The sequence below is a fragment of the Phyllostomus discolor genome, chromosome 2 (genome assembly GCF_004126475.2).
Source record: "Phyllostomus discolor isolate MPI-MPIP mPhyDis1 chromosome 2, mPhyDis1.pri.v3, whole genome shotgun sequence".
NCBI lineage: Eukaryota > Metazoa > Chordata > Mammalia > Chiroptera > Phyllostomidae > Phyllostomus > Phyllostomus discolor.
The window spans coordinates 190363475-190385656 of NC_040904.2; the positions used below are offsets into that span (position 1 = coordinate 190363475).

At 44.0% G+C, this 22182-nt stretch overlaps 2 protein-coding genes across 3 annotated transcripts in view; one reads left to right on the top strand and one right to left on the bottom strand.

Annotated features, from left to right (window-relative positions):
• DUSP16 (dual specificity phosphatase 16) overlaps positions 1-12428 on the top strand; it is a 77852-nt gene extending 65424 nt beyond the window's left edge. For both annotated transcript variants that reach the window (XM_028533464.2, XM_028533465.2), the window contains 3 exons: positions 1445-1604; positions 6624-6747; positions 8644-12428. In XM_028533464.2, the coding sequence (XP_028389265.1) occupies positions 1445-1604; positions 6624-6747; positions 8644-9820 (1461 nt within the window). In that variant the 3' untranslated portion in view covers positions 9821-12428. The remainder of the gene's footprint in view (positions 1-1444; positions 1605-6623; positions 6748-8643) is intronic.
• An 8366-nt stretch (positions 12429-20794) lies between these two features.
• Positions 20795-22182, bottom strand: part of BORCS5 (BLOC-1 related complex subunit 5) — a 76672-nt gene continuing 75284 nt past the window's right edge. The window contains exon 4 of the mRNA XM_028532532.2: positions 20795-21496. Within this exon, the coding sequence (XP_028388333.1) occupies positions 21266-21496 (231 nt within the window). The 3' untranslated portion in view covers positions 20795-21265. The remainder of the gene's footprint in view (positions 21497-22182) is intronic.

Here is a 22182-nt window from a genome sequence, read left to right on the forward strand (position 1 = left end):
TTTCTTTCTCAGTTTGTTTCAGTTATTCTATTATCACTCCATTTCAACACTTCAATGTCTCTTTCCCTCCCCCTTTGCCATTTACATAAAGCTAGTATTTAAATGCATCTTTTTTAGTACCTTGCTTTATAAGTGAAGAATACTTTTGAGATATAAACAGTGTTATAAGCTTGCATTATTGATGTTTCTTAAATTAGGTCAGGACTGCCCCTCTCCACGTTTGCTGCCTGTGCGGCGTCACAGTGCAGCGTGGCGGTGGCAGCAGGCAGTGTGAGGCCAGGGAACGTGTGCTCTGTAACCGTCCCCAGCCTGCCACAGCAGCTCTCCGAGTACACGTGGCAGAAAGGCCAGCTCTGTGGTGCCTGCTGCCTGCAGGGGAGGCGACAGATGGAGGTGGGGGATAAGACTCAGATAAGTCTCCTCAGATAGACACCTGGTGTTGAGTCAGTCTCGCCTGACCCTGTTCTTACGTGGGAGATACGGTAGTAGGTGATCTCAGCATAGAAAAGCAGACGTGACCTTTGCTACAAGCACAGGGTTTAAAAGCTGTAGTAGTAAACACCATTAAGGTCTTTGCCACCTGATTATTAGTCTCACAGAAACCTCCAAGGTAATCAGAGGACTGGGGCTTGGGCACAGCTACAGGTCGGTCACTGTCAGAAGCTCCCCTAGTTCCAAAGGCTATTTCTTGACCCTGGCATCTCACAGTGGAGATGGGGTTGCAGCTTATCTATAATAAAGTCTATTGTGCCATATGTGGTAGATGAAGGGATTAGGGAATTGGCAAATTTTAGGAGGGTAAAAAAGGAAGAAAATTGCTGTCTTTCAGGTCTTTGGAAAAGATTTATAGAGGAGGCAGCATTACAAGAACAGGAAGAAGTGACCAGAGTTGCTTTAAGAGAATTATTTCAGGTTTAGAACACTTCCTGAGAGGCAGCAATGGATGACTAAATGCAGCGGGTCGTGGAGGCTTGCCTGGGAGGTGGTAGACGGGCGTAGCTGAAGAAACACGTATTGAACGCAGCTGTGTGTCTGGTGCTGAAGGTAGAAAAACAAGCAAGAATCAGTCCAAGAGCTCATACTTCACTGCTTAATAGCGCAGACAAGAATTATCTGCTAATTATAACATAGTATGCTACATGCTTTGCTAATAGTGTGAACAGAGTGCTTTGGAGGGACAGAGAATGCAATGGTTAATTATGAGCAGCAGGGAAGAGTTCACAGCGAGGTTAACTTAGAGCAGAAGAGGAACAGGACCTGCTAAGCACAGGAGCAGCGAGAGCAGCAGCACGGAGGGCGCGTGTCCATGCGACGCTGGGGGAGTTGGAGGTTGTGTGGACCTGATGAAATCCAAAGTGTGGACGAAGCACTCAGCCCTGTTAATTAGCCCTGTTAACTGTGCTCGTATGCTATTAGTCATTTTAATTACTCTTTCCCTCCACAGGAGCTGATGCAACAGAATGGGATTGGTTACGTGTTAAACGCCAGCAATACCTGCCCGAAGCCTGACTTCATCCCCGAGTCTCACTTCCTGCGGGTGCCTGTGAATGACAGCTTCTGTGAGAAAATCTTGCCGTGGTTGGACAGATCTGTTGATTTCATTGGTAAGCAGCTCAAGTAATGTTAGAAGTCCTCTGGTGTAGGTGTGCCCTCTCCCTCCCTCCCTCCCTCCCTCTCCTTTTCTTTAGAGAAGGAAGCCTGTTTCAGAGACATCAAAAGTCTGAGGACAACACACGATGCTGCTCATCTCATCTAGTGGCCAGGGTGACATGTGTGTGCCACACGCTCCCCAGGGCACTGGCCGTGTGACATTCTAGCTGACTGAACACTGCCCGGGTTAAGCCTGATAGGACCTGTGGTCGGGTGTCTGCAAGTGTTCAAAAATCAGACTTTCGGGGTTGCATCTCTCACCCACTTTTTCAAGTCCTATAGAATACTTTGGAGACTTGGGTGGCTTTCCTTAAACCATTTTGCCTTGCTGCTATGTTTTTCCCAGAGAAAAGTCAAATCCTGTTACATTCAAAGTCTTTGTGTCACAAGATTTCTGAGCCTTAGTCCATGTGCCAGTAATTTCAAGTAGTGGTGGATCTAGTAAAATTCTCTCGCACTCACACACACACTCACACACACCCTGTTGCTCATTTCTTTGGCGTTAGTTGTGACACGATCTGACTGGTGCCATGATGTCAGTCCTGGAGCCACTCCACCCCCGCCCGACTCCCAGCTTCAGGTGCTGTCGCGCCATGTGGGTGCCGCAGGGTCCGGCCTGCTGCAGTCAGTTGGTGCTGTGTGTGTGCAGCGTGGTGTTGTGGGGAGTGGGGAGCAGGAGAGACATTGCTGCTCTTGAGCAGCGTAACAGGGTCCACTCTCAGTGTTCCGCATGAGGAGTTTTTGCTCCTCCCCCACAAGGCACACAAATTTCAACACTATGTAATTAAATACTCTGAGTTGGTTAACTGTGATCTTTAAAAAAAAAGAACTCATTCCTTTTAACAAGTGAAATTATGTAAATTAAGCCTCTCACTATATATACTTGCATCTGCGAGGGAAATTTTTTATTTTTTAAAGATTTATTTATCTTTTAGAGAGGGGAAGGGAGGGAGAGAAACATCAATGTGTGGTTGCCTCTCACGCACTCCCAGCGACCCTTTGGTGCTCAATCAGCTGAGCCACACCAGTCAGGGCTTCCAGGGAAATTTTTGAGATAATGTTTTTAGAACTTTAGGTATTTCTGAAATAGTTCTCTTTTTTTAAGATTCCAGATTGCCAAGAGTTTTCATCTTTTTTTTAAAAATTTATTTATTTTAGAAAGGAAGGGGGGAGAAACATCAATTTGTTGTTCCATTTATCTATGATGCATTCACTGCTTGCTTTTGTGTATGTGCCCTGATGGAGAGCGAACCACAGCCTCAGAGCTCTGGGACGATGCTCTAACCAACAGAGCTACCCGGCCAGGGCCGAAGAGTTTTCATCTTTAAGATACATCTGTGAAACATCTTAAGATAAATAGCTTAGCTATTTCACATTCAAATAGTCACAAACAAAACTCCTAAAATGAATCCCCCCATTGTACTTCTAGGAAATACTCAGCATATCATTTAGCTTTTGCCTCTTTAAAAGGTAACAGTTGTGGTTAATGTGCTCATTGCCTATGGCTTTGATCCAGAGACATTTGGCTCTGATCTCAGCTCAAAAGTGCAATTTCAGAATCTATTTAAGAGAACCTGATCGCATTAAGTCATTGCAACGTCTGAGCTTATGGAGCATTAATTGAAGAGAGAATGTGAATAGCTTTGCCCTCGACTTATTTTCTTCTTTCATGGGAGATGCTGGTGTCATCCTGCCACTTTTAATTCATCCAAAAGGAACTTCACTGTGTTCCCAGTTGGTGAAATACACACACATACAAACATATAAGGTAATTTATTTGTAGTATCTGAAAATATTTTCACTTGCTTGACACTGTGTACTAGGGCCACCATCCTTGTCCCGTTGAGAATTCAGGGAGAATTCTCCAGCCCAATATAGGAATCAGGCCCTTGTTCACTATGGCTGCTAGGCAGGGCGTTTTGAAGCTATGATCCGTCATGGCAGAATATATAATTAGGAGGCATACCCTTGTGCCAGGAGTTAGTAACTTGTAGACTCGTAGGTTTTTTATTATTTAAATTTCAGTAAGTTTCTGGGCTTCTTGGGAGGGCTCAGGTTTTTGTGGAGCTGGCCTTTATTTGTAGTTAACGAAGGCAGCAGTGAGTGTGGTCCGCCTGTCCATGCTGGGGGGATTCATGGGGCGCCCCCAGGCCCAGCCAGCCACCTGCACTGTCTCTGGCTCCCTCCTCACTTGGCGCCGCCCCACCTCACCCACACCAAACTCATGACTTTGCATGGAGGTGAATAGCATGTGCTTCGGAGCCAAACTGGATTTCAGTCCTGCCTTAAGTGATTTTGGGTAAGTTACTTAAAACTTCTCTGTTCCTCAGTTTCCTGAGCTGGAAACTGAAGATAATGTATCTACCTCATAGAGATATTGTGAGGATTAAAATAGATAGTGTATGTAAAATACCTTGCAAAGTGCCTGGCTAATAAATAGTAGCTATTTTAAAAATTATTATGAGTCCTTTTTTCTTAGAGCTGTACTCTGTAACCTTCATTATTGCTACCTTCTTGTTAGCCTTTGAAACTTGGTGCCCTCACTGGTTCCCCCTTACCCTTTACATCTGTCATTTTCTCAGCCTTTGTTAACCGATTTCACCCCTGAATTGCTGTGGTTGTCACTGGCTTTTCTAAGATTGCCCGTCTCCACCCTCAATGTCGTCTTGTTCCTCGTTCAGGAAAGTGCAGAGGCTCCTGAACTGCCCCGGAGTCCTTAGCCTACAGACCCAGACCCTCCAGCACCTGCTCCCCTCCTGCGAAACCTCCTCTCTGGTTACTTCCTGCGCAGCTTGTGAGCACCAGCCACTGCAGACTGTTTCGGGGCAGTTTATCCCCATAGAGCTTTCCTGCACACATTTCCCTCCTCCCTGCCAGGTCTGCGTGTATTACTTCCTATGCTTTAAGGCTCAGTTTAGCATTCAGTTCTGCCAAGAAATATGTGGTAATGATCCCCACTCTGGTATAATCACTTTTTTAAAAATACGTCCTCAAAAGACTTGTAAAAACAGTGTGATGTGCAAGAAATTTGTAAAACAGGGAAAAATGAAACCTATAACCTCAACATCGTAACACATCTGTTACCATGATTTTAAAAATATTTTTCCAACCTTTTTCAAGTTTTTTAAAATAAAGATTGCTTTTTAAATGTGTATCAGTCAGCCAGCCATGTGACCAGTGTTAAGTCCTTTGCGGGGAATTTTAGAAACAAGACCCTCTAGGTCCTTGTAATCTAGTTTTGAGATGATTATTTAAAATAATGAGAAAATACTGTCAACATTAAAATAATTTTAAACCCAGGCTACTTCCAATAAGAATTTAAAGCAGCCTACAGTAGGAGATTGAGATGAAAAGATACACATATTCACAGAAATACACATTACAATGGAAGAAAAGGGCAGGAACCAAGTAATAAGAGGTATAGTGAAGTCTGAATTACAGTTACCTGTTGAAAAGCTTAGTTTTGAGCTTCTTAGCGGCCAAGGTGAAGGGGAAATCCTAAGAGCAGTGTAGGCTAAATAATCACTGTGCAGCTGAGAGAAGGAAGGGAACTGTGCAGGCCCAGGAAGGCACAGGACTTTAGAACATAGGTTAGTGTGATAGGTTATATAGTACCTACTAGTGTCAGTGTTGCTCTGTATTCATTTGTTTTATTGTGTCTGATTTCCCTATTTAAAGGGAAGCTGCTTGGTTGTTCACATACTATTCAAAAGCCCTGTCGTGTCTTGTACATAATGAATAATCGTATACATTAGAGATTTGTAATACTTATAACAGGTGGTAAGATTGGAGTAGCCTTGCATTATTCAGCTGCCAGGCCCCATTCCTTGGATATCTGTTAATCACAAGAAGTTTAATGTAAGGTTGGTACACGTTCGCCAGCATCCACTAAAGCAGGAATGAAAAGGGAAGAACTGAGCTGTGGGGCGGCAGCTCACGGCAAGCACACATGTAGTCGTTTAGCATCGAGGCAGTCACAGTGCTGGTACAGTGTCTGCTGCCACCAGGCCGTGTGGGATCATCTCGCCCACCCCCACAAAAAGGCTGCGGAAGCTCCTCAGCAATGAGAGATGGCAGTGTTGTCTGCTGAATTGCCTTGGTTCTTGGCTCTTGGCTCTGACAAGTGCCCGAGAGTCATTCCGCCACGTTATGGGTGTGAAGATCATGTAATCAGACAGTAACTCCTGGATCTCAAGGAAGGGGTAACACTTCTCTTGGTCCTCACTAAAGTGACATACTAAACCTGATTTATAGTATGTTTTGGTTTTCCTCTTAAATTCAGCAAATAAAGTTAAGCCACTCTATGACATATAGAAAAGTCTCCTGATGAAAAACAGGGATACTACAGGTTCTACGAGTCAGCATTTTAAAAGTAGCTTGACCTGGCATCTTTTTGTGTTCTGAAGTGACACCACTGTGACTAAGTCTGTCTGCCTCCCTGCTATTGAAAGAGTAATGTATGTCACATGTTTGAAATGAAGAATATTTAGAAAAACTTAATATCTCATATCAAATTATTACTTGTACACCTATGTCAGCTGTATCTAAAAACTGGGAAAAATGCAATCTCTCTTAACTAGAAAAAAGTTGAAGTGACAGTCAACATGAGTAAACAAGGTATTAGCTAAATCTTACGATTTGGGATGTTATTTCCTTTACATTTTTCTGTACTTCTGAATTTTTCTACACTAAACAAGTAGAATCATGTAATCATAATGTAGGATGTATACTCTGGGAAAGTCATCAACACAACGCATAAAATACATGATGGACAGTACTGCGTAAGTCAGTCAAGCTGAGTCAGGGGCAGACTGCTTACTGACATGGTTGGACCTTCACTGTCCTAGATGTAAACGGTGGGGAGATCATCTCCCCCTTCCTCCTTAAAAGAATATTGACAGGGAAATACATGAGGCGGACTTTGGAGTTGTCAGATGAAAGACACTGACCCTTTTTGAATCTGACTCATACAGAAAAAGCAAAAGCCTCCAACGGATGTGTCCTGGTGCACTGCCTGGCAGGGATCTCTCGCTCCGCCACCATCGCCATTGCCTACATCATGAAGCGGATGGACATGTCCTTAGACGAAGCTTACAGGTGAGGACAGGAGCATGTCCTGTGTGGCTGCCTCCCCACGGGCCCTGAAACATGGCGAGACGTGAGGGGGGTAACCAAATTAAAGCTGGTCATGCTTATTCTGGTTACACTCTTTACAGGGGACTGGGTTTTTAAATGTCTTTCCAAAGATTGGAGAAGGATGTATTTTCATAATTTAGCATGAATTCTCTGCATGTGTCAGGTGTGTCCTCAGCTACTTTGTATGTTTCAGGAACAGCAAATCCAAACAGATCTCTATCCCGTTATGTGAATTTATATATTTTCCTAATTGGGAATATATCATTTATTCTAATTAAATATGAGGAAAAAAGCTCCAGGCAACTACTCATAGAATTTCTACTTTGCTTCAAACTTCGTCATTTTCATTGTAAGGAAGGAGCCTAACCCATGCAGATATCTCCAGACTAACAACTGTCAGACCTCTTTCACTGTGTAAAGTCTCCTACTTCTGGAGTTGCCCAGATTTTGCAGTGTGTGATTTTGACTGAGTTCTCCCTCCCCACTTTCTCAGAATGGAGGGCAAGCAGGTGACAACAGCCTGCCAAGGACTGGGGTTTCCTTTTGTAACTGGAGAATCTGGGTTCTCTGCGTGTCTTATTGGATAGAGGTGGTTAGTCTTCATGTGATTAGGAATTAATAAATAGAGATGCATGAAGCTGGCCTGTTTAGGGACTTTTTTCTTTCAAATTGGGAAAAACAGAAATGAGCTGCCTGAACAGCTTCCATTTGAGGAAGCAGGTGGAGGAGATGGGTCCTCCCTGTCTGCATTAGCCCCACCATCCCTCCTTCAGCTCTTCTCCCTGTGTTCCTTGCGCGCCACGCAGAAGCCAGGAGGAAAGGCACCCTTATGTCAAGTACAGTCTTATGATGAGGACTCCACGTTCATACTTGTTACAGCTGAGCCAGTCATTTCTAGCTTTGTTAAGTTGCTTTAAGTCACTTGATATACAAGGACATTATTTTTTATTTTTCTCTTTCCTTATTCAAATGTAAATTTTCCATGTAGTTTCACTCCTGCATCTTCTGAAGAGTATCCATGAGGGCCAGGGGTCGCTAGGGTGTATCTGTTATCTCTTAAGTGTCTTTATTTCTGCAGTGAAACATAACAGCTGTTTATTGCTAATGTTGATTGATGAATCTTCTTTAACATGATGGTGACAAAAACAGACCTTAGACCTGGTTTTGAATCCCAGTGCCATCACTTAGTAGCTGTGTGATTTGGAGCAAGTCACTTAAGGACTTCGGTCCCCATATGATGGGCATAATTATACCGACCTGGCATAGCATGGTTTTGAGAACTGAATGAGATAATACTGTTACTTGATTTAAAGCATTAGCATAGTGCTAAGGCACACCCGGACAGGCCACTGTTGCTGTTGTGTGGGGAGAGTAAAGAGAAGGAACTTGGAAATGTGTGCTTCGATGCTCTGGCCATCTTTTTTGGTCATTAATTTGAAATGCGAAGTGTCTTGAGGCACTTTGGGGACTGTGAGAAGGCATGATGTTGGGAAATCAAAGGTGAAAAGGAGCTGCTACACGTGGCGGGGGGCTGGTGGTGAGGAGAGAACCGTTTCATCCATTGCATTGGAAGCTTTGGGTCCTTGAAAATAAGGAGACTAAAACTAGAGCTTTTGGGGACCTGGCATCCCCCCCCTTTCTAGCATGTTCCAGGGACATGTTATAAAGCTCTCCCCAATGCAGAGGCTCTTCTGTTCTCTACCTTGAGGTGTCTCCCTAATTAAAATAATGATCTTCCAAAGGTATTTGGGAGGATATGTCTAATAATTCTCTATCATTTATTCACTTAATATTCTTAAGATAAAGAGTAGTCATAAAATTCCAGGGTTGTTTTTTTTTTATTTCCTCTCTTTATAGATTTGTGAAAGAAAAGAGACCTACTATATCTCCAAACTTCAACTTTCTGGGCCAACTCCTGGACTACGAGAAGAAAATTAAGAACCAGACTGGAGCATCAGGGCCAAAGAGCAAACTCAAGCTGCTGCACCTGGAGAAGCCGCACGAACCTGTCCCTGCAGCCTCAGAGGGTGGACAGAGAAGCGAGATGTCCCTCAGTCCACCCTGCGCCAACTCTGCTACCTCAGAGGCAGCAGGGCCAAGGCCTGTGCATCCTGCCAGTGTGCCCAGCGCACAGCAATCACTGTTAGAGGACAGCCCACTGGTACAGGCGCTCAACGGGCTCCACCTGTCCTCAGACAAGCTGGAAGACAGCAATAAGCTCAAGCGTTCCTTCTCTCTGGATATCAAATCAGTTTCGTACTCAGCCAGTATGGCAGCATCCTTGCATGGTTTCTCCTCGTCGGAAGATACTCTGGACTACTACAAACCTTCCACGACTCTGGATGGGCCCAACAAGCTATGCCAGTTCTCTCCAGTTGAGGAAGTGTCGGAGCAGACTCCAGAAACCAGCCCAGATAAGGAGGAAGCCAACATCCCTAAGAAGCCGCAGACTACCAGGCCTTCAGACAGCCAGAGCAAGCGATTACATTCAGTAAGAACCAGCAGTAGTGGTGCCACCCAAAGGTCCTTTTTGTCTCCTCTTCATCGAAGTGGGAGTGTGGAGGACAACTACCATACCAACTTCCTTTTTGGCCTTTCCACCAGCCAGCAGCACCTCGCGAAGTCTGCCGCTGGACTGGGCCTCAAGGGCTGGCACTCAGATATCTTGGCTCCCCAGACCTCCACCCCTTCCTTGACCAATAGCTGGTATTTTGCCACAGAGTCCTCTCACTTCTACTCCGCCTCAGCCATCTACGGAGGCAATGCCAGTTACTCTGCCTACAGCTGCAGCCAGCTGCCCACGTGCAGTGACCAAGTCTATTCCGTGCGCAGGCGGCAAAAGCCGAGTGACAGGGCCGACTCACGGCGGAGCTGGCATGAAGAGAGCCCCTTTGAAAAGCAGTTTAAACGCAGAAGCTGCCAGATGGAATTTGGCGAGGGCATCATGTCAGACAACAGGTCGCGGGAAGAACTGGGGAAAGTGGGCAGCCAGTCTAGCTTCTCGGGCAGCATGGAAATCATTGAGGTCTCCTGAGAAGAAGGACACTTGGGACTTCATTGACAGTTTTTTTCTTGTTCACACACACAAAAAATTCCCTGTAAATCTGAAATATATATATGTACATACATATATATTTTTGGAAAATGGAGCTATGGTGTAAAAGCAAAAGATGGATCAACGCAATTGTTCTCAACATCTGCATTTGAGAGACCAGCTAATACTTCTCTCAAGGCAAGTGCAAGGGCAGATGCTCGAGTTCCCGTAGACAGATAAAACAGTTCCATGCAGTGAATTGCACATCCTCTTGTTCTTACTAAGTCAAGTTTTATTTGGTGTTGGAGGACAAAATCCCCTCCTGTGTTCATGTTGTGCTGCAGAAATCTCCAGTACTAGTCTTTGTCCCTTCCTTCCATAGTGCACCTTAGCGCTGAGACTGAGCCAGCTTGTGGGTCGGGTGGGTAGACCCTACTAGGGACAGAACCTAATGGTAAATCCAAGAGAAATGATCACATCCAAAGCTGATGCACAAATCCAAGATCACTGGACAGCTGAGTGATTCGAGCATCATTCTCCTGTTCAGACCATTAGGGGCCTTGCCAAGATCTACTTTAGAGCAAACCCAGTACCTCAGACAGAAAGTCGGGGCTTTCACCACTACCACGTCCGGGAGCCCGTTTTCTCAGCATTGTGAATAGGTTGGTAGCTAGTCACACTTTTCAGACCAATTTGAACCATTTATGCACAAATTTCCAGTTGGGCCTGGATGGAGGTGGTATTTTCCTTCCTTCTCAGCTTTATGAAGAAAAAGAAGGGAAACCATCTAGGGTTCAATTTAACAGCCAGGAATCTAGCAGGTGATGATTTAAGCTAAGGTTGGGAGGCTAAACAAGTCTGCCTCCCTCTTTATAAATCAAAGAATTCTTCAAAATGGGATTGGTAATCCTTTAAATGAAGATTAACTTGCTTTAAAGCCAGATGTGAGTTTATCTGGATTGTGAGCAGAGCAGCAGCAGCAGCACCTTCAAATTCTCAGCCAGAGCAGATGTTTTCCATTTGCTTCATTGCACAGATACATTTTTGTGAAAACAATAAAGTAGACTTTTAAGGGTAGCTACCAAGAGGGAGAAAGATTAAAGAAGTTTGTAAAATTGCTGAGGAGAAGCAGGAAACTTATTTCTCAATGGTTATTTTTTCCCCTTAGCATGTGATGAGGGTGATATTTCCATAATTTCCTTAGACTTTTAGATTTGCTAAAATCAGGCTGAGAGAGGCTTTAGTGAGCAAGGAATGTTCAAAACCAAACATTAGGAAGGTGAGGAGAAGGTGGCTGAATTTTGTTTCATTGAGAAGAGTGGGGAGCCAGAGCCAAGCTCTTCTCAGAAAGTACACTCCGTTACGTGTTCATGGAAGGGTCACACTATACTGAGGGGGGACCGTGGCAGTCTCTCAGTCCTTGACCTGCTATCGCTGCGGGGTCAGTCCTGGTGGTTAAAAGTAGGCGATTAAAACAAGTACACAAGTGACAGTACAGATCTGCTTTTAAAGTCCTGGCTTGGGTTTTGTCACCTACAGTATGGTCCTCCTTTGAAGCCTTAATTCACGTCAGCAGCATTTTCTATTGGGGGTGGGGTGTTACCATTGTTCTTTACTGTAAGTGTAGCTAGTTGCTGACTCATATCTCAGGTTTTTCTATGTTTGAGAAATGGACAGTCTTTTGACAAGGATGTGACTTAATGTTTCCTATGGTGACTGCTAAAACCAGCATAGAATGACATGACTTGATCATAACAACGTGACCGGTGATTGATGCACAGGTAGCGTGCTATGTGATGTGGGCTTAAATTGAAGGCAGGAAGAGTGTAAACTGCACAGGGAGTACATTGTTACCATGTTGAAAAAGTTCTGTTAAGTCATCTGAGTTAGTTTTTCTTCATACTTTCAAATTTTGGATGTAATCAGACCTTCTCAAGGTTTCACACAGTAACTTTTGATGCGTTACGTGTACACACACACAAATGTGTAACAGCTCACTGCTTTCAGAGTCTGGTCACAGCTGCTGAACATTTTTAAGAAATGAAAGCAATAGCTCCAATGTTAAGTATGTTTCCGGAGGGTTAGGGGACTTGGTTTAGATGGGATATCTGGGCAGAAATTTGCCCTCCATCGTTTGGCATTTCTCTTGGCCATGGTCCCCTTCCTTCTTGTGACTGTGATGTAGTCCTACATTACAACCTGTAGCCCTTGATTGTTAATGTCAAATAATCAGTTCTTGGAATCAAGACTCCCATGCTGAAGGGCAGCCTGCGAGGCGCGCGCTGGAGCACGTGGGCGTCTGCAGGCAGCGGGGCGGCCGCCTCTCCTCAGCATGCGAACCCAGGGGAAGCCCTGGAGTCTACTGGGATGATGCAGAATGGTGATTTTGAAGAGCAGAACTAGACTTCTGTGTGAGAAATGCTGGGAAATGGTTTAGGACATTTGTAAAGTTAGGTGGAAAGACTGTATAAATGTTTAATATGAATATAGTGTTCTTTTGGAGTAAGGTAAGCTGTTGAATGGTTAAATTGTGCATTTCTCATGTTGATGTGTCATGTGTGTTCATACGATGAAATAAAATCAAAACTGGTACCTGTTTATACTTAAATTGAGAAAGGACCTCTCTTTGCAGCTATAAACTTGGTGGGAACAGCAATGTCCAAGTGGCTAAAGGAGCGGTGGTGGAACCTATCCTGCTGTCATGTCGAAGAGGACTTAGCCTGAGCTATCAGGTCTTTTATGTGCCCTGTCATTCACATGAAACAGTGGGTTGTGAGCAGTTTCATGCCAGCCCTCATTCTTTCACACCTGCACCAAATGCACACTACAGTGTAGAAACCCAAGGCACTTGGTAAGTATCTGCTGACTGATCAGCAAGTACACAGCGTAGGAAGCACAGCGTAGGAAGAAGACGGACCAGGTACACATCTGTGGTGCACTGTGGTGGTACACTTCTGGTAGGGAAAAACAAGGAGGAATAGTTACTGAAGGTCTGTTCTCCATTCTTGCCATGTACATCTTCATGACTTCTCTGCTTATCAGTGACACTGGACATGATGACTTAAGAGACTAGAAGGTTAGTCTCATCAGTTTGTTAGTAAGGAATTACGCAGTGAAGGAATAAAGCATTTACCTTCAGTGCAAGCAGATGGAGTGATGACGATAAGAATCACAGATGAAGTCATCATTTAAGTTGGTGGTGCAAGGTGAAAGTTATAATAAGAAAATTTAAAAGGAGGATTGGGCTGGGTGAGTAAAGACAAGGAGAGCTGCATTGGCACAGACCTTGCAGAAAAACGGAGGTGTGACCAGAATAGAGGGCGTGTGGAGTAAACCTGCCTCAAGATGGAAGGTGGCAGGTGGGAACAGGTGTTTCAGGGGGAGGTGTAGATGAGGTATAAGTGTTGGGAAGGCCTGAAGGTCACCCCCCGCCCAGATCTGTCTTCAAGGCAGGCAGATTTGGGGGGTGAGTACACTAGTGTTGGAAGGACTAGTTAGGGTCTAACAACTAAAATGTAAACCAAGGGTTAGGCTGAGGGGAAATAAGGTATAAATGTGAAGGGTAGGCTGTGCATAGTGGGACTAGTTGACAAAACCGTTCTTAAAACTTGAACTGCCATTTTTAAGTACTCCTGTTGGGTTTTGTTTTTCTGACACATAAATAGGAATGTTTTCAGTCTAGTAAACAAATTTGTCTAGGTGCTTTTCTCTGAGTATTAGTCTTCCACGTCTATAAATGGAAGAGGGAAGTAAGTTATTTCTAGCATTCTGTGGGGCCCGTGCATCTTTGTGCCGCATAGTTATACTGGTTATATCTTGAAAGTGTTGCAAAAATCAACTGGAAACTTACAGCACCTTCTTGGAAGATGTTTACAAGTCATATTGTTGCAGTTTATGTGCATAAACATCAAACTGTGTTGATGTAAAAACAAGTTTCATTCCTTTGGTTCTGGAGTCTGAAATGCTAGGTCACAGGAAATGCAGACTGTCACCTTGTAGGAGGGTTACTGCAGCCAGGGTCTAAATGAAAAGTACTTGCTTCACAAAAGCTCTCGGGTAGATCGTGCCTCACCATGTAATAAAAGGTAGCAGCATCATTAATGCCATCAGGCCTCACGGTGACACAATGCAGACCAAGTTCCTAAGAGTAACAGGTGGGTGTGTACACACCTGCATACCACATGAGACACAGGGTTACACTAGGAGCCAACTACCTTTAGTTGCTAAAAATGTTTTGATTTTTTTATCTGAAACATGAATAATTTATCTGATTACCCTTCCCTTTTGTAGCCCTGACACTGAATGCCTTGTATGTGTGCAAGAAGTACAATGTTACTTGTAAATGAGTGAACAGTGACATCTCTGGGGCACTATGTAGCTCTTAACCGAGGGATGAAAGGGTGGGGGAAAGAAAAGCGAAATTCTCAAATGATTGAGAAAAACCTTACACCTAAAAAGTCTGCAAGATGAAAATATTTTACTTCACTCTACAATCTTTAGTGTCAACATTTAAGGTAACTTCCTACTGAATACTATATATCTAGGTTTAGCTGAGGTATAAAAACAAGTTGAGAAGAGAAAAATTTCAATCTAGAATTTACTGTATAGTAAATTTCTGTAGAAAACACTGTATAGTGTTTGCTCACAACCCCCAGTTTCTGAAGATTCCTGGTATTGCTTTGGGCCTTGTTAGGGGTGATACCAAAGCTCAATAAATTCCACAAATCCACCCAGAACCAGTGGCACATGTCAGTCCCCTAGGGCTACTGGCTTATGTAACCTTGGAAGTGGCATGGTTGTAATACCTGTAATGTACCTTTCTCATATATTAGAGGAAGAAACAAACAAATGACAACAACAAAAACCCACCTCTTTTCCCAAGTGCACTCCTGTATTTCAGGGTATGAAGTCCTCAAAACTGATTTCATCAAATAAGCACTCTGGCAGGGAATATAAGTAAGTTACTAACAGTGAGGAAATTTTGAGGGAAACCAAGACACAAAATCTGTACTAAGGCACTCATGAAGTCTACATTACCGCATGCTCTTAACCCCACAAATCATTTTTTGAAAATTTACATACACATAATGCAAGGAGTGAGGGCCAGCTTCTGCAGACCTACTGCAGCTAGTCAAACAAGAAGTCTTCATTACAGGGGCCTGTTTGGTGGTGTTCATAAACACAGATGAATAAACGGACGGGCAAAACAGATTCATAAAAGAAGGGAGCCACGGGATACTAAATTTATGATTACCAAAAAGAAGGAAAGCGGCTCTCCCTTAGGAACTCAGAATTCAGAGTCATTACGCCAAGGCCCGTGGCCATTGCTTGGGCGTGACAGTTAAAGATGGTCCTCGTTGCTACTGAAGAGTGTCAGAATTGAGTCCCCTTGGACTCAGAGCTGGAAGGTCTTGAGCACCCATCCAGCCCAGCTCATGCCGTAGGGAGGTGGCAGCAGGTCCAGGGGAACATGACTTACCGGGGATCAAGGCTGGAAACTCCAAGCCAGGGCTCTCACCACAGCTCCAGTGGCCTCCTTGCTTGAAACATGCTGTAAGTAGCCAGATAGGTCATTGAATATTACCCAACAGACATCTAGCATAACTTTCTTGAAATAACAAATCATTCAGATTCCCAGAATCTGCTGGAAAAAGTAAAATATTCAGGAGGGAAAGGACAGGTAACACCAAGTTACCAGAGAAGAATCACTAGGAATGATGTAGAATAAGGGGGTTCTTAAAGGCACTGATCTTAAGCAATTGATTACAGGAGTTGGTAAAAATTGAGTCCCAGTTCAGCTGTTTTTGCTCCACCTAAAGTCACGAGGCCAGTAGTCAGGCGAAGCTGGATAGAGCAGAGCCAGTACAACTGAAGCCTGCAAGCAACAAGATACAACCAGCACCTGTCTCTCACCAGAACCCACGCAGGCCTCTCTTCTAAGCCTTCGTCCCTGCTGCAGACGCCCTGAAGGAGAAGCTGACCCCAGGGTTTGGAAGAGCAGCAGGCAGAGTTCTCTGGGATCTGGGGGAGCTGGAGAAGCTGTGGGCCCAGCTGCTTCCCACAAGACCCATGAAATGTGCATGAGACGCAACATGGCCTGACCGATAGCAACTCTCAGTGAGTAAGCATGGTCATTGCATTACACTAATAAATCTCCTGCACATTTGTCTTGTGGCCAAACTTAGCCAGAAATAGACAAGGATGGAAATTCTGGGAAACAGTGTCAGTCAGCCAAGTGGACAACACTGCAAAACCACCACACACCATAAATATTTAATGAACTAGAATTCTTTAAAAAAAATATTGAATTTACCTATTGTTCTTCTCCACTGCTCCCTAGTCATAAGTAGCTTACCTTGTTAGGACTCAAATCTCAGTGAATGCCATGTTTTGTCTAATTCATGTTATTATGTACATTGTGAAGTGCAGTGAGAGGATTGACACCTGAGCCCTGAGCTCTATAACAGCCCTGTGGACAACCAGCCTTTCCTTCTTTGAAAGCTACAAGCATGTCCTCATGTTCAGAGCTGGGTCTGTATCCTCCAGGAACTCGAAAACAGATCATGATGGTAATGGCTTTAAAATGCCACTTACTGTCAGTCAAGGGGAAGGGGAGACAAGTATTCTTTGTATAACTTTTTCACTTTTCTGCCAGTTTGAAGATTTAAAAAAATAATAATGAGAGTAGGTGGGATTTAGTAATAGCCATATTATATTAGAATAATATAAAAACAAATAGACAACATGAAACAGTATGCAAAGAAAGATCGGTGGACTGGAAGACAGTCCGGAACCAGGTCTCTACTGCGTGGAAGTGTAACGCATGAAAGAAGGGGCACTGCACATCAGTAAAGGGGAGACACGTTATTCAATCAATGTTGCTGTCTTCTCCTCCATGGCATCTCCCAAATAACCGAGCTATTTAATAGGTTTCTAAGTTACTGAGCATCTCTCTTGATTTGACCTTTCTAATAAACTGCTCTAGAAATAAATGGTTTATGGCCCCATTAAAACCCTGACCATCATCAAGAAGATAGAAGATTCCCAAACTCTTTTTATGAAGCCAGCATCATTCTAATCCCAAAACCAGATGAAGACATAACAAAGAAAGAAAAACCTCAGGCCAATATCACTGATGAACATAGATGCTAAAATCCTCAACAAAATATTGGCAAACCGCATCCAGCAATATGTTAAAAAGATCATACACCACGATCAAGTGGGATTTATCCTAAGGATGCAAGGATGGTGCAATATTCGAAAATCAATAAACATAATACATCACATAAAACAAAAGACAAAAATCGCATGATCATGGCAATAGATGCCAAAAAAGCATTTGATAAGGTACAGAATCCATTTATGATAAAAACACTTAGCAAAGTGGGAATAGAGGGAGCATTCCTCAACATAATAAAGGCCTTATATGAGAGACCTACAGTCAACATCATTCTCAATGGGCAAAAACTTAGAGCTTTCCCAGTAAGATCAGGAACAAGACAAGGATGTGTGCTTTCACCACTCCTATTAAACATAGTATTGGAAGTCCTAGCCACAGCAATCTGACAAGGAAAAAAAATAAAAGCCATCCAAATTGGAAAGGAGGAAGCAAAACTGTCATTGTTAACAGATGACATGCTAGTGTACATAGAAAATCCTAGAGACTCCACCAAAAGACTACTTGACCTAATAAGTGAATTTGGCAAAACAATGGGATACAAAGTCAATATTCAGAAATCAAAGGCATTTTTTTTACACCAACAATGAAATATCAGAAACAGAAATCAGGAAAAAATGCCCATTTGATATGGCAACAAGAAAAATAAAGTACCTACAAATAAACCTAGCCAACGATGTAAAAGACCTGTACTCAGAAAACTACACAACACTGGAGAAAGAAATTAAGGAAGAACCAAACAAATGGAAGCATGTACCACGCTCATGGATTAAAAGAATTAACATTATCACAATGTCCATACTACCCAAAGCAATTTACAGATTCAATGCAATCCCTATTAAAGTACCAATGACATGTTTCACAGATATAGAACAAACATTTCAGAAATTCCTATGGAACCATAAATGACCCTGAATAGCTGCAGCAATTTTGAGAAAGAAGAACAAAGTAGGAAAGATCACAATACCTGATATCAAACTGTATTACAGGGCCACTGTAATCAAAACAGCCTGGTACTGGCATAAAAACAGGCACATGGACCAGTGGAACAGAACAGAGAGCCCAGAAATAAACCCAAGTCTCTATGGTCAATGTTTGACAAAGGGGGAAGAAGCATAAAACCAAGTAAAAACAGCTTCTTCAGCAAATGGTGTTGGGAGATATGGACAGCTACATGCAAAAAAAGTCAAACTTGACCAACTTACACCATATGCAAAAATAAATTCAAGGTGGATAAAGGACTTAAATATAAGTCGTGACACCATAAAAGTCCTAGAGGAAAACATTGGCAGGAAAATCTCAGACATTTCATGCAGCAATATCTTCACTGATATGTCCCCTAAAGCAAGGGACATAAAGGAAAGAATAAACAAATGGGACCTCATCAAATTAAAAAGCTTCTGCATGGCTAAAAAAACAGCATTAAAATGAAAAGAGAACCACCTATATGGGAAAATGTATTTGCCAATGATACTGTGAACAAGGGTTTAATCTCCAAAATATATAAAGAACTCACACAACTCCACTCCAGGAAGACAAAGAACCCAGTTAAAAAATGGGCAAAAGACTAGAATAGACACTTCTCCAAGGAGGACATACAGAGGGCCCAGAGACATATGAAAAAATGCTCAGCACCACTAGCCATCAGAGATGCAAATTAAAACACTATGACACCACTTCACACTGGTGAGAATGGCCATCATAAACAAATCAACAAACAAGTGTTGGAGAGGATGTGGAGGAAAGGGAACCCTAATGCACTGTTGGTGGGAATGCAGCCTGGTACAGTCATGGTGGAAAACAGTATGGAATTTCCTCAGAAACTAAAAATGGAACTGCCTTTTGACCCAGTGATTCCACTGCTGGGATTATACCCTAAGAACCCTGAAACACCAATCCAAAAGAACCTATGCACCCCAATGTTTATAGCACAATTTACAATAGCCAAGTGCTGGCAGCAACCTAAGTGCCCATCAGTAAATGAATGGATCAAAAAACTATGGTACATTTACACAATGGAATTCTATGCAGCAGCGAGAAAGGAGCTCCTACCCTTTGCAACAGCATGGATGGGACTAGAGAGCATTATGCTAAGTGAAATAAGCCAGGCAGTGAGGGACAGATACCATATGATCTCACCTTTAACCTGAACCCAATCAACAACAACAAAAAAAGCAAGCAAAATATAACCAGAGACATTGAAATTAAGAACTATCTGACAGTAACCAGAGGGGAGGTGGGAGGGGACAGTGGGAGAAAGGGTTTTCAGGAACAACTATAAAGACACATGGACAAAACCAAGGGGAGGGGGTGAAAGCAAGAAAGGGAGATAGGTTTGGCTGGGGTTGGAGGGAGTGGTAGGGGGTAAAAGCAGACAACTGTAATTGAACAATAAAATAATTTAAAAAATAAAACAAAACCCTGACCATCAAAAGGCATTATAAAGACAAACTTTTTTCACCGGCCTGGCCCAACAAAGGTTAAAGGTGTAGCTCCCCTTTCCCACACATTGCTTCTGATTCCTCCATGGCTCGTGCAGACCACTTTACCTCCTCAGGCTGCTGGCCGCACCCCACCTTACTGAGGGGGAAAGAGACACCAGCGCCCAGGAGGGCAGAAGTGGAAGCTGAGGGTTCCCTTGGAGAAAGGTAGATGGTACCCTGGCTTCTTTCTGGGGCTCTGGTTTCCATCTTTGCCTTTCCAGGTTAGAGGGAATGAATAATCTTGGCTTTTTTTTTTTTTTTTGGTCCTTAGAAAATCCTAGAAGCTGTTGTTGTTTTCATATGTCTGAATTTTTTTACGTTATTTTTTTCCATTTAGCTTAAAATGTCCATGTTTCTTCTGTCACTCAGAATGTAGTTCAGAATATAGTTCATCTTGAACTATATTCCATTCTGGACTACATCTGTCATCCACTGATCCTTCTCTGCACATTGTTTCAGGCTGTTTGCTTCTGTTCTACATTTTATTCTGGGTTCTAACAACCTTGCAAGATAGTATCTGATTAAAATCCAAGATTTTAAAAATGTAAAAATCCAAGAAGCAGATAAAGTTTACCTGAGATATGCTAAGTTAAGTGAGACCATCTTAAAACACACCGCTGAGGTTTGGAAGAGCAAAGGGAGCACCGTGAGCCCTGCACCCTGCACGGTACCCCGGCCTGGCCCCAGGCTCCCCCTCATCCCTGCTCTCAGTCTCAGTTTCCCTGCCTGGATCTGGTCCTACATTCCACTGCTTTGCTTCTTCAGTCTTTTTTTCCATTAAAACATTTATGATGTGCGAAGTACTGCATGAAGTACTTTTGTGGTTACTCAAATTGCTTTATTTCCTAAACTCCCGTAGAATTTCAGCAGCATTTTGAGTTCACTGTCTTCAGAGAAGCAGGGCAGGGACTCTGCAGCCACTTCTGTGTCCCCAGCACATCACATGGGCTCCGTAAGCACCTGCCGAGCGAGTGCTCTCAGGTGCCCTGTCGAGGCCTGGCCGCACCACAGGTTTGCCAGGCCAGGAAGACGAATGCTGGCTAAACCCTTGTTATAAAAACTGGAGTCCGGCCAGGGCTGATGTGGTAAAAGGAAACCTACACTATGCCCCAAGGAAACTAGTTATCAGTGGGGAAGATGAACCGCTGAGGGTGTGCAGAGGGAGTCATCAGTTTGCGAATGAGGACACACAAGGGACACCACAACCTGACGCACAACAGGAACACCAGTGTTTCACCAGCGTGGAACGAGGGTGCCTTGGACGAAGGCCTGCTAGGGCGGAAACAGGGCAGGGACAGTCACAACACACGGACCTGGGTTAAATCACTTCTTTATGTGTATAGCCTGTAACCCAGCGAGCCTCGTGAGTAAAAGTTCATGGAGGCATCAAGGACACAGAGCTTCTTAAAACATTTCTCCCCTTCTCTCCATATTTCCACTCCACACACCAGACTAGATAATACATACTCTCAATTACAAAAAACTAAACAAAATAAAAATAATTCCCAATGCAGAGTTCTGTAAAGAATTCCTAATAAAACTGTCCCAACTTTCAGTAACACCGAGGATGGCTTGGGTTCACTTTGCAAAAGGAACCGCATCAAGGAAAGGGGGCGGAAGGGCAGAGTCAGGTTTTTGAGCCAGCGGGGCTGCTTTGCCTCCCCTTCAGCCAGCTCCGAGCCCTGGCCACACCGCATGACTTTGTTTCCAAGTGTCCTCAGGGTATCGGTGGTGCCAGGCTCTGCTCCCACGGGTCACCCGCCCGGCGGGAAGGGAGAAACGCCTCTACAGCTTGAGCTCCCGGTCTGGCTTCATGCTGAAGGGCTCCAGCCGCTCGGCCTCCGGCAGCATGCTGTTGAGCCTCTCCATCAGGGGCACGGTCTGGTCAATGCCCATCTGTATGCGGCGGAGGATGGCGGACATCTCGTTGACTTTCTGGATCTGCTCGGCGTATTTGGCATATCTTTTCTGGCGCTCTTGCATGAAGCTGAAGAGAGTTTCTACAGACAGATCTATCTGCAGAAGGAAAAGAAATGAAGTGCATTAATGTAGTTCAAACAAGTCCTTTCAAAAGTGTCAGGTGGTCAGCATGCCTGGCATGAGGTCACAGCTGACATCAGGCGGGAGCTCACGAGAGCTTTAGGGGAAGCGCCGGGGGATTAAAACACCCTTCATGACCAAACCGTTACCCCAGAACCGTCTTTAGAGGGAGACGAAGAGACGACTGTCTCTGGCTCTCTGTTTGGGAATGGGAGCCACTTACACCTTGAGGAGACCCTGAGATTTCTATCTTGACCTCTCTATGTGAAAGAATCCTGAGCCTGGAAACCAGACAGACCTGGGTTTGAACCTGGCTCTGCCACTTGGGTTGACAATAATTATGCTTTGTATCTCAGGCCTCCATCTGCAAAACAAGGGACAAATTCCAGAGTCGCAGGGCTGCTGAGGGGATAAATAACATGCAAACACTTCTAGCACAGCCCTCGGTGCGGCACAGAGGGGCTTTAAAATGTGTTCTTCGTGCCCCCTGCTCTTCCCCGAATGGCTGCAGGTGGGTGAAACTGCAGGAAAGGAGTGGCTCTCCCTGCAAGGCCAGAAATGCCAACCAAGGCTCAAGTCCACACCCTGTGAGGCGGCCTGTGTGAACCGCTTCACGGACCCTCTCTGCCAGTTAGACAAATGATAGGCTCTGGGCTCCCCTT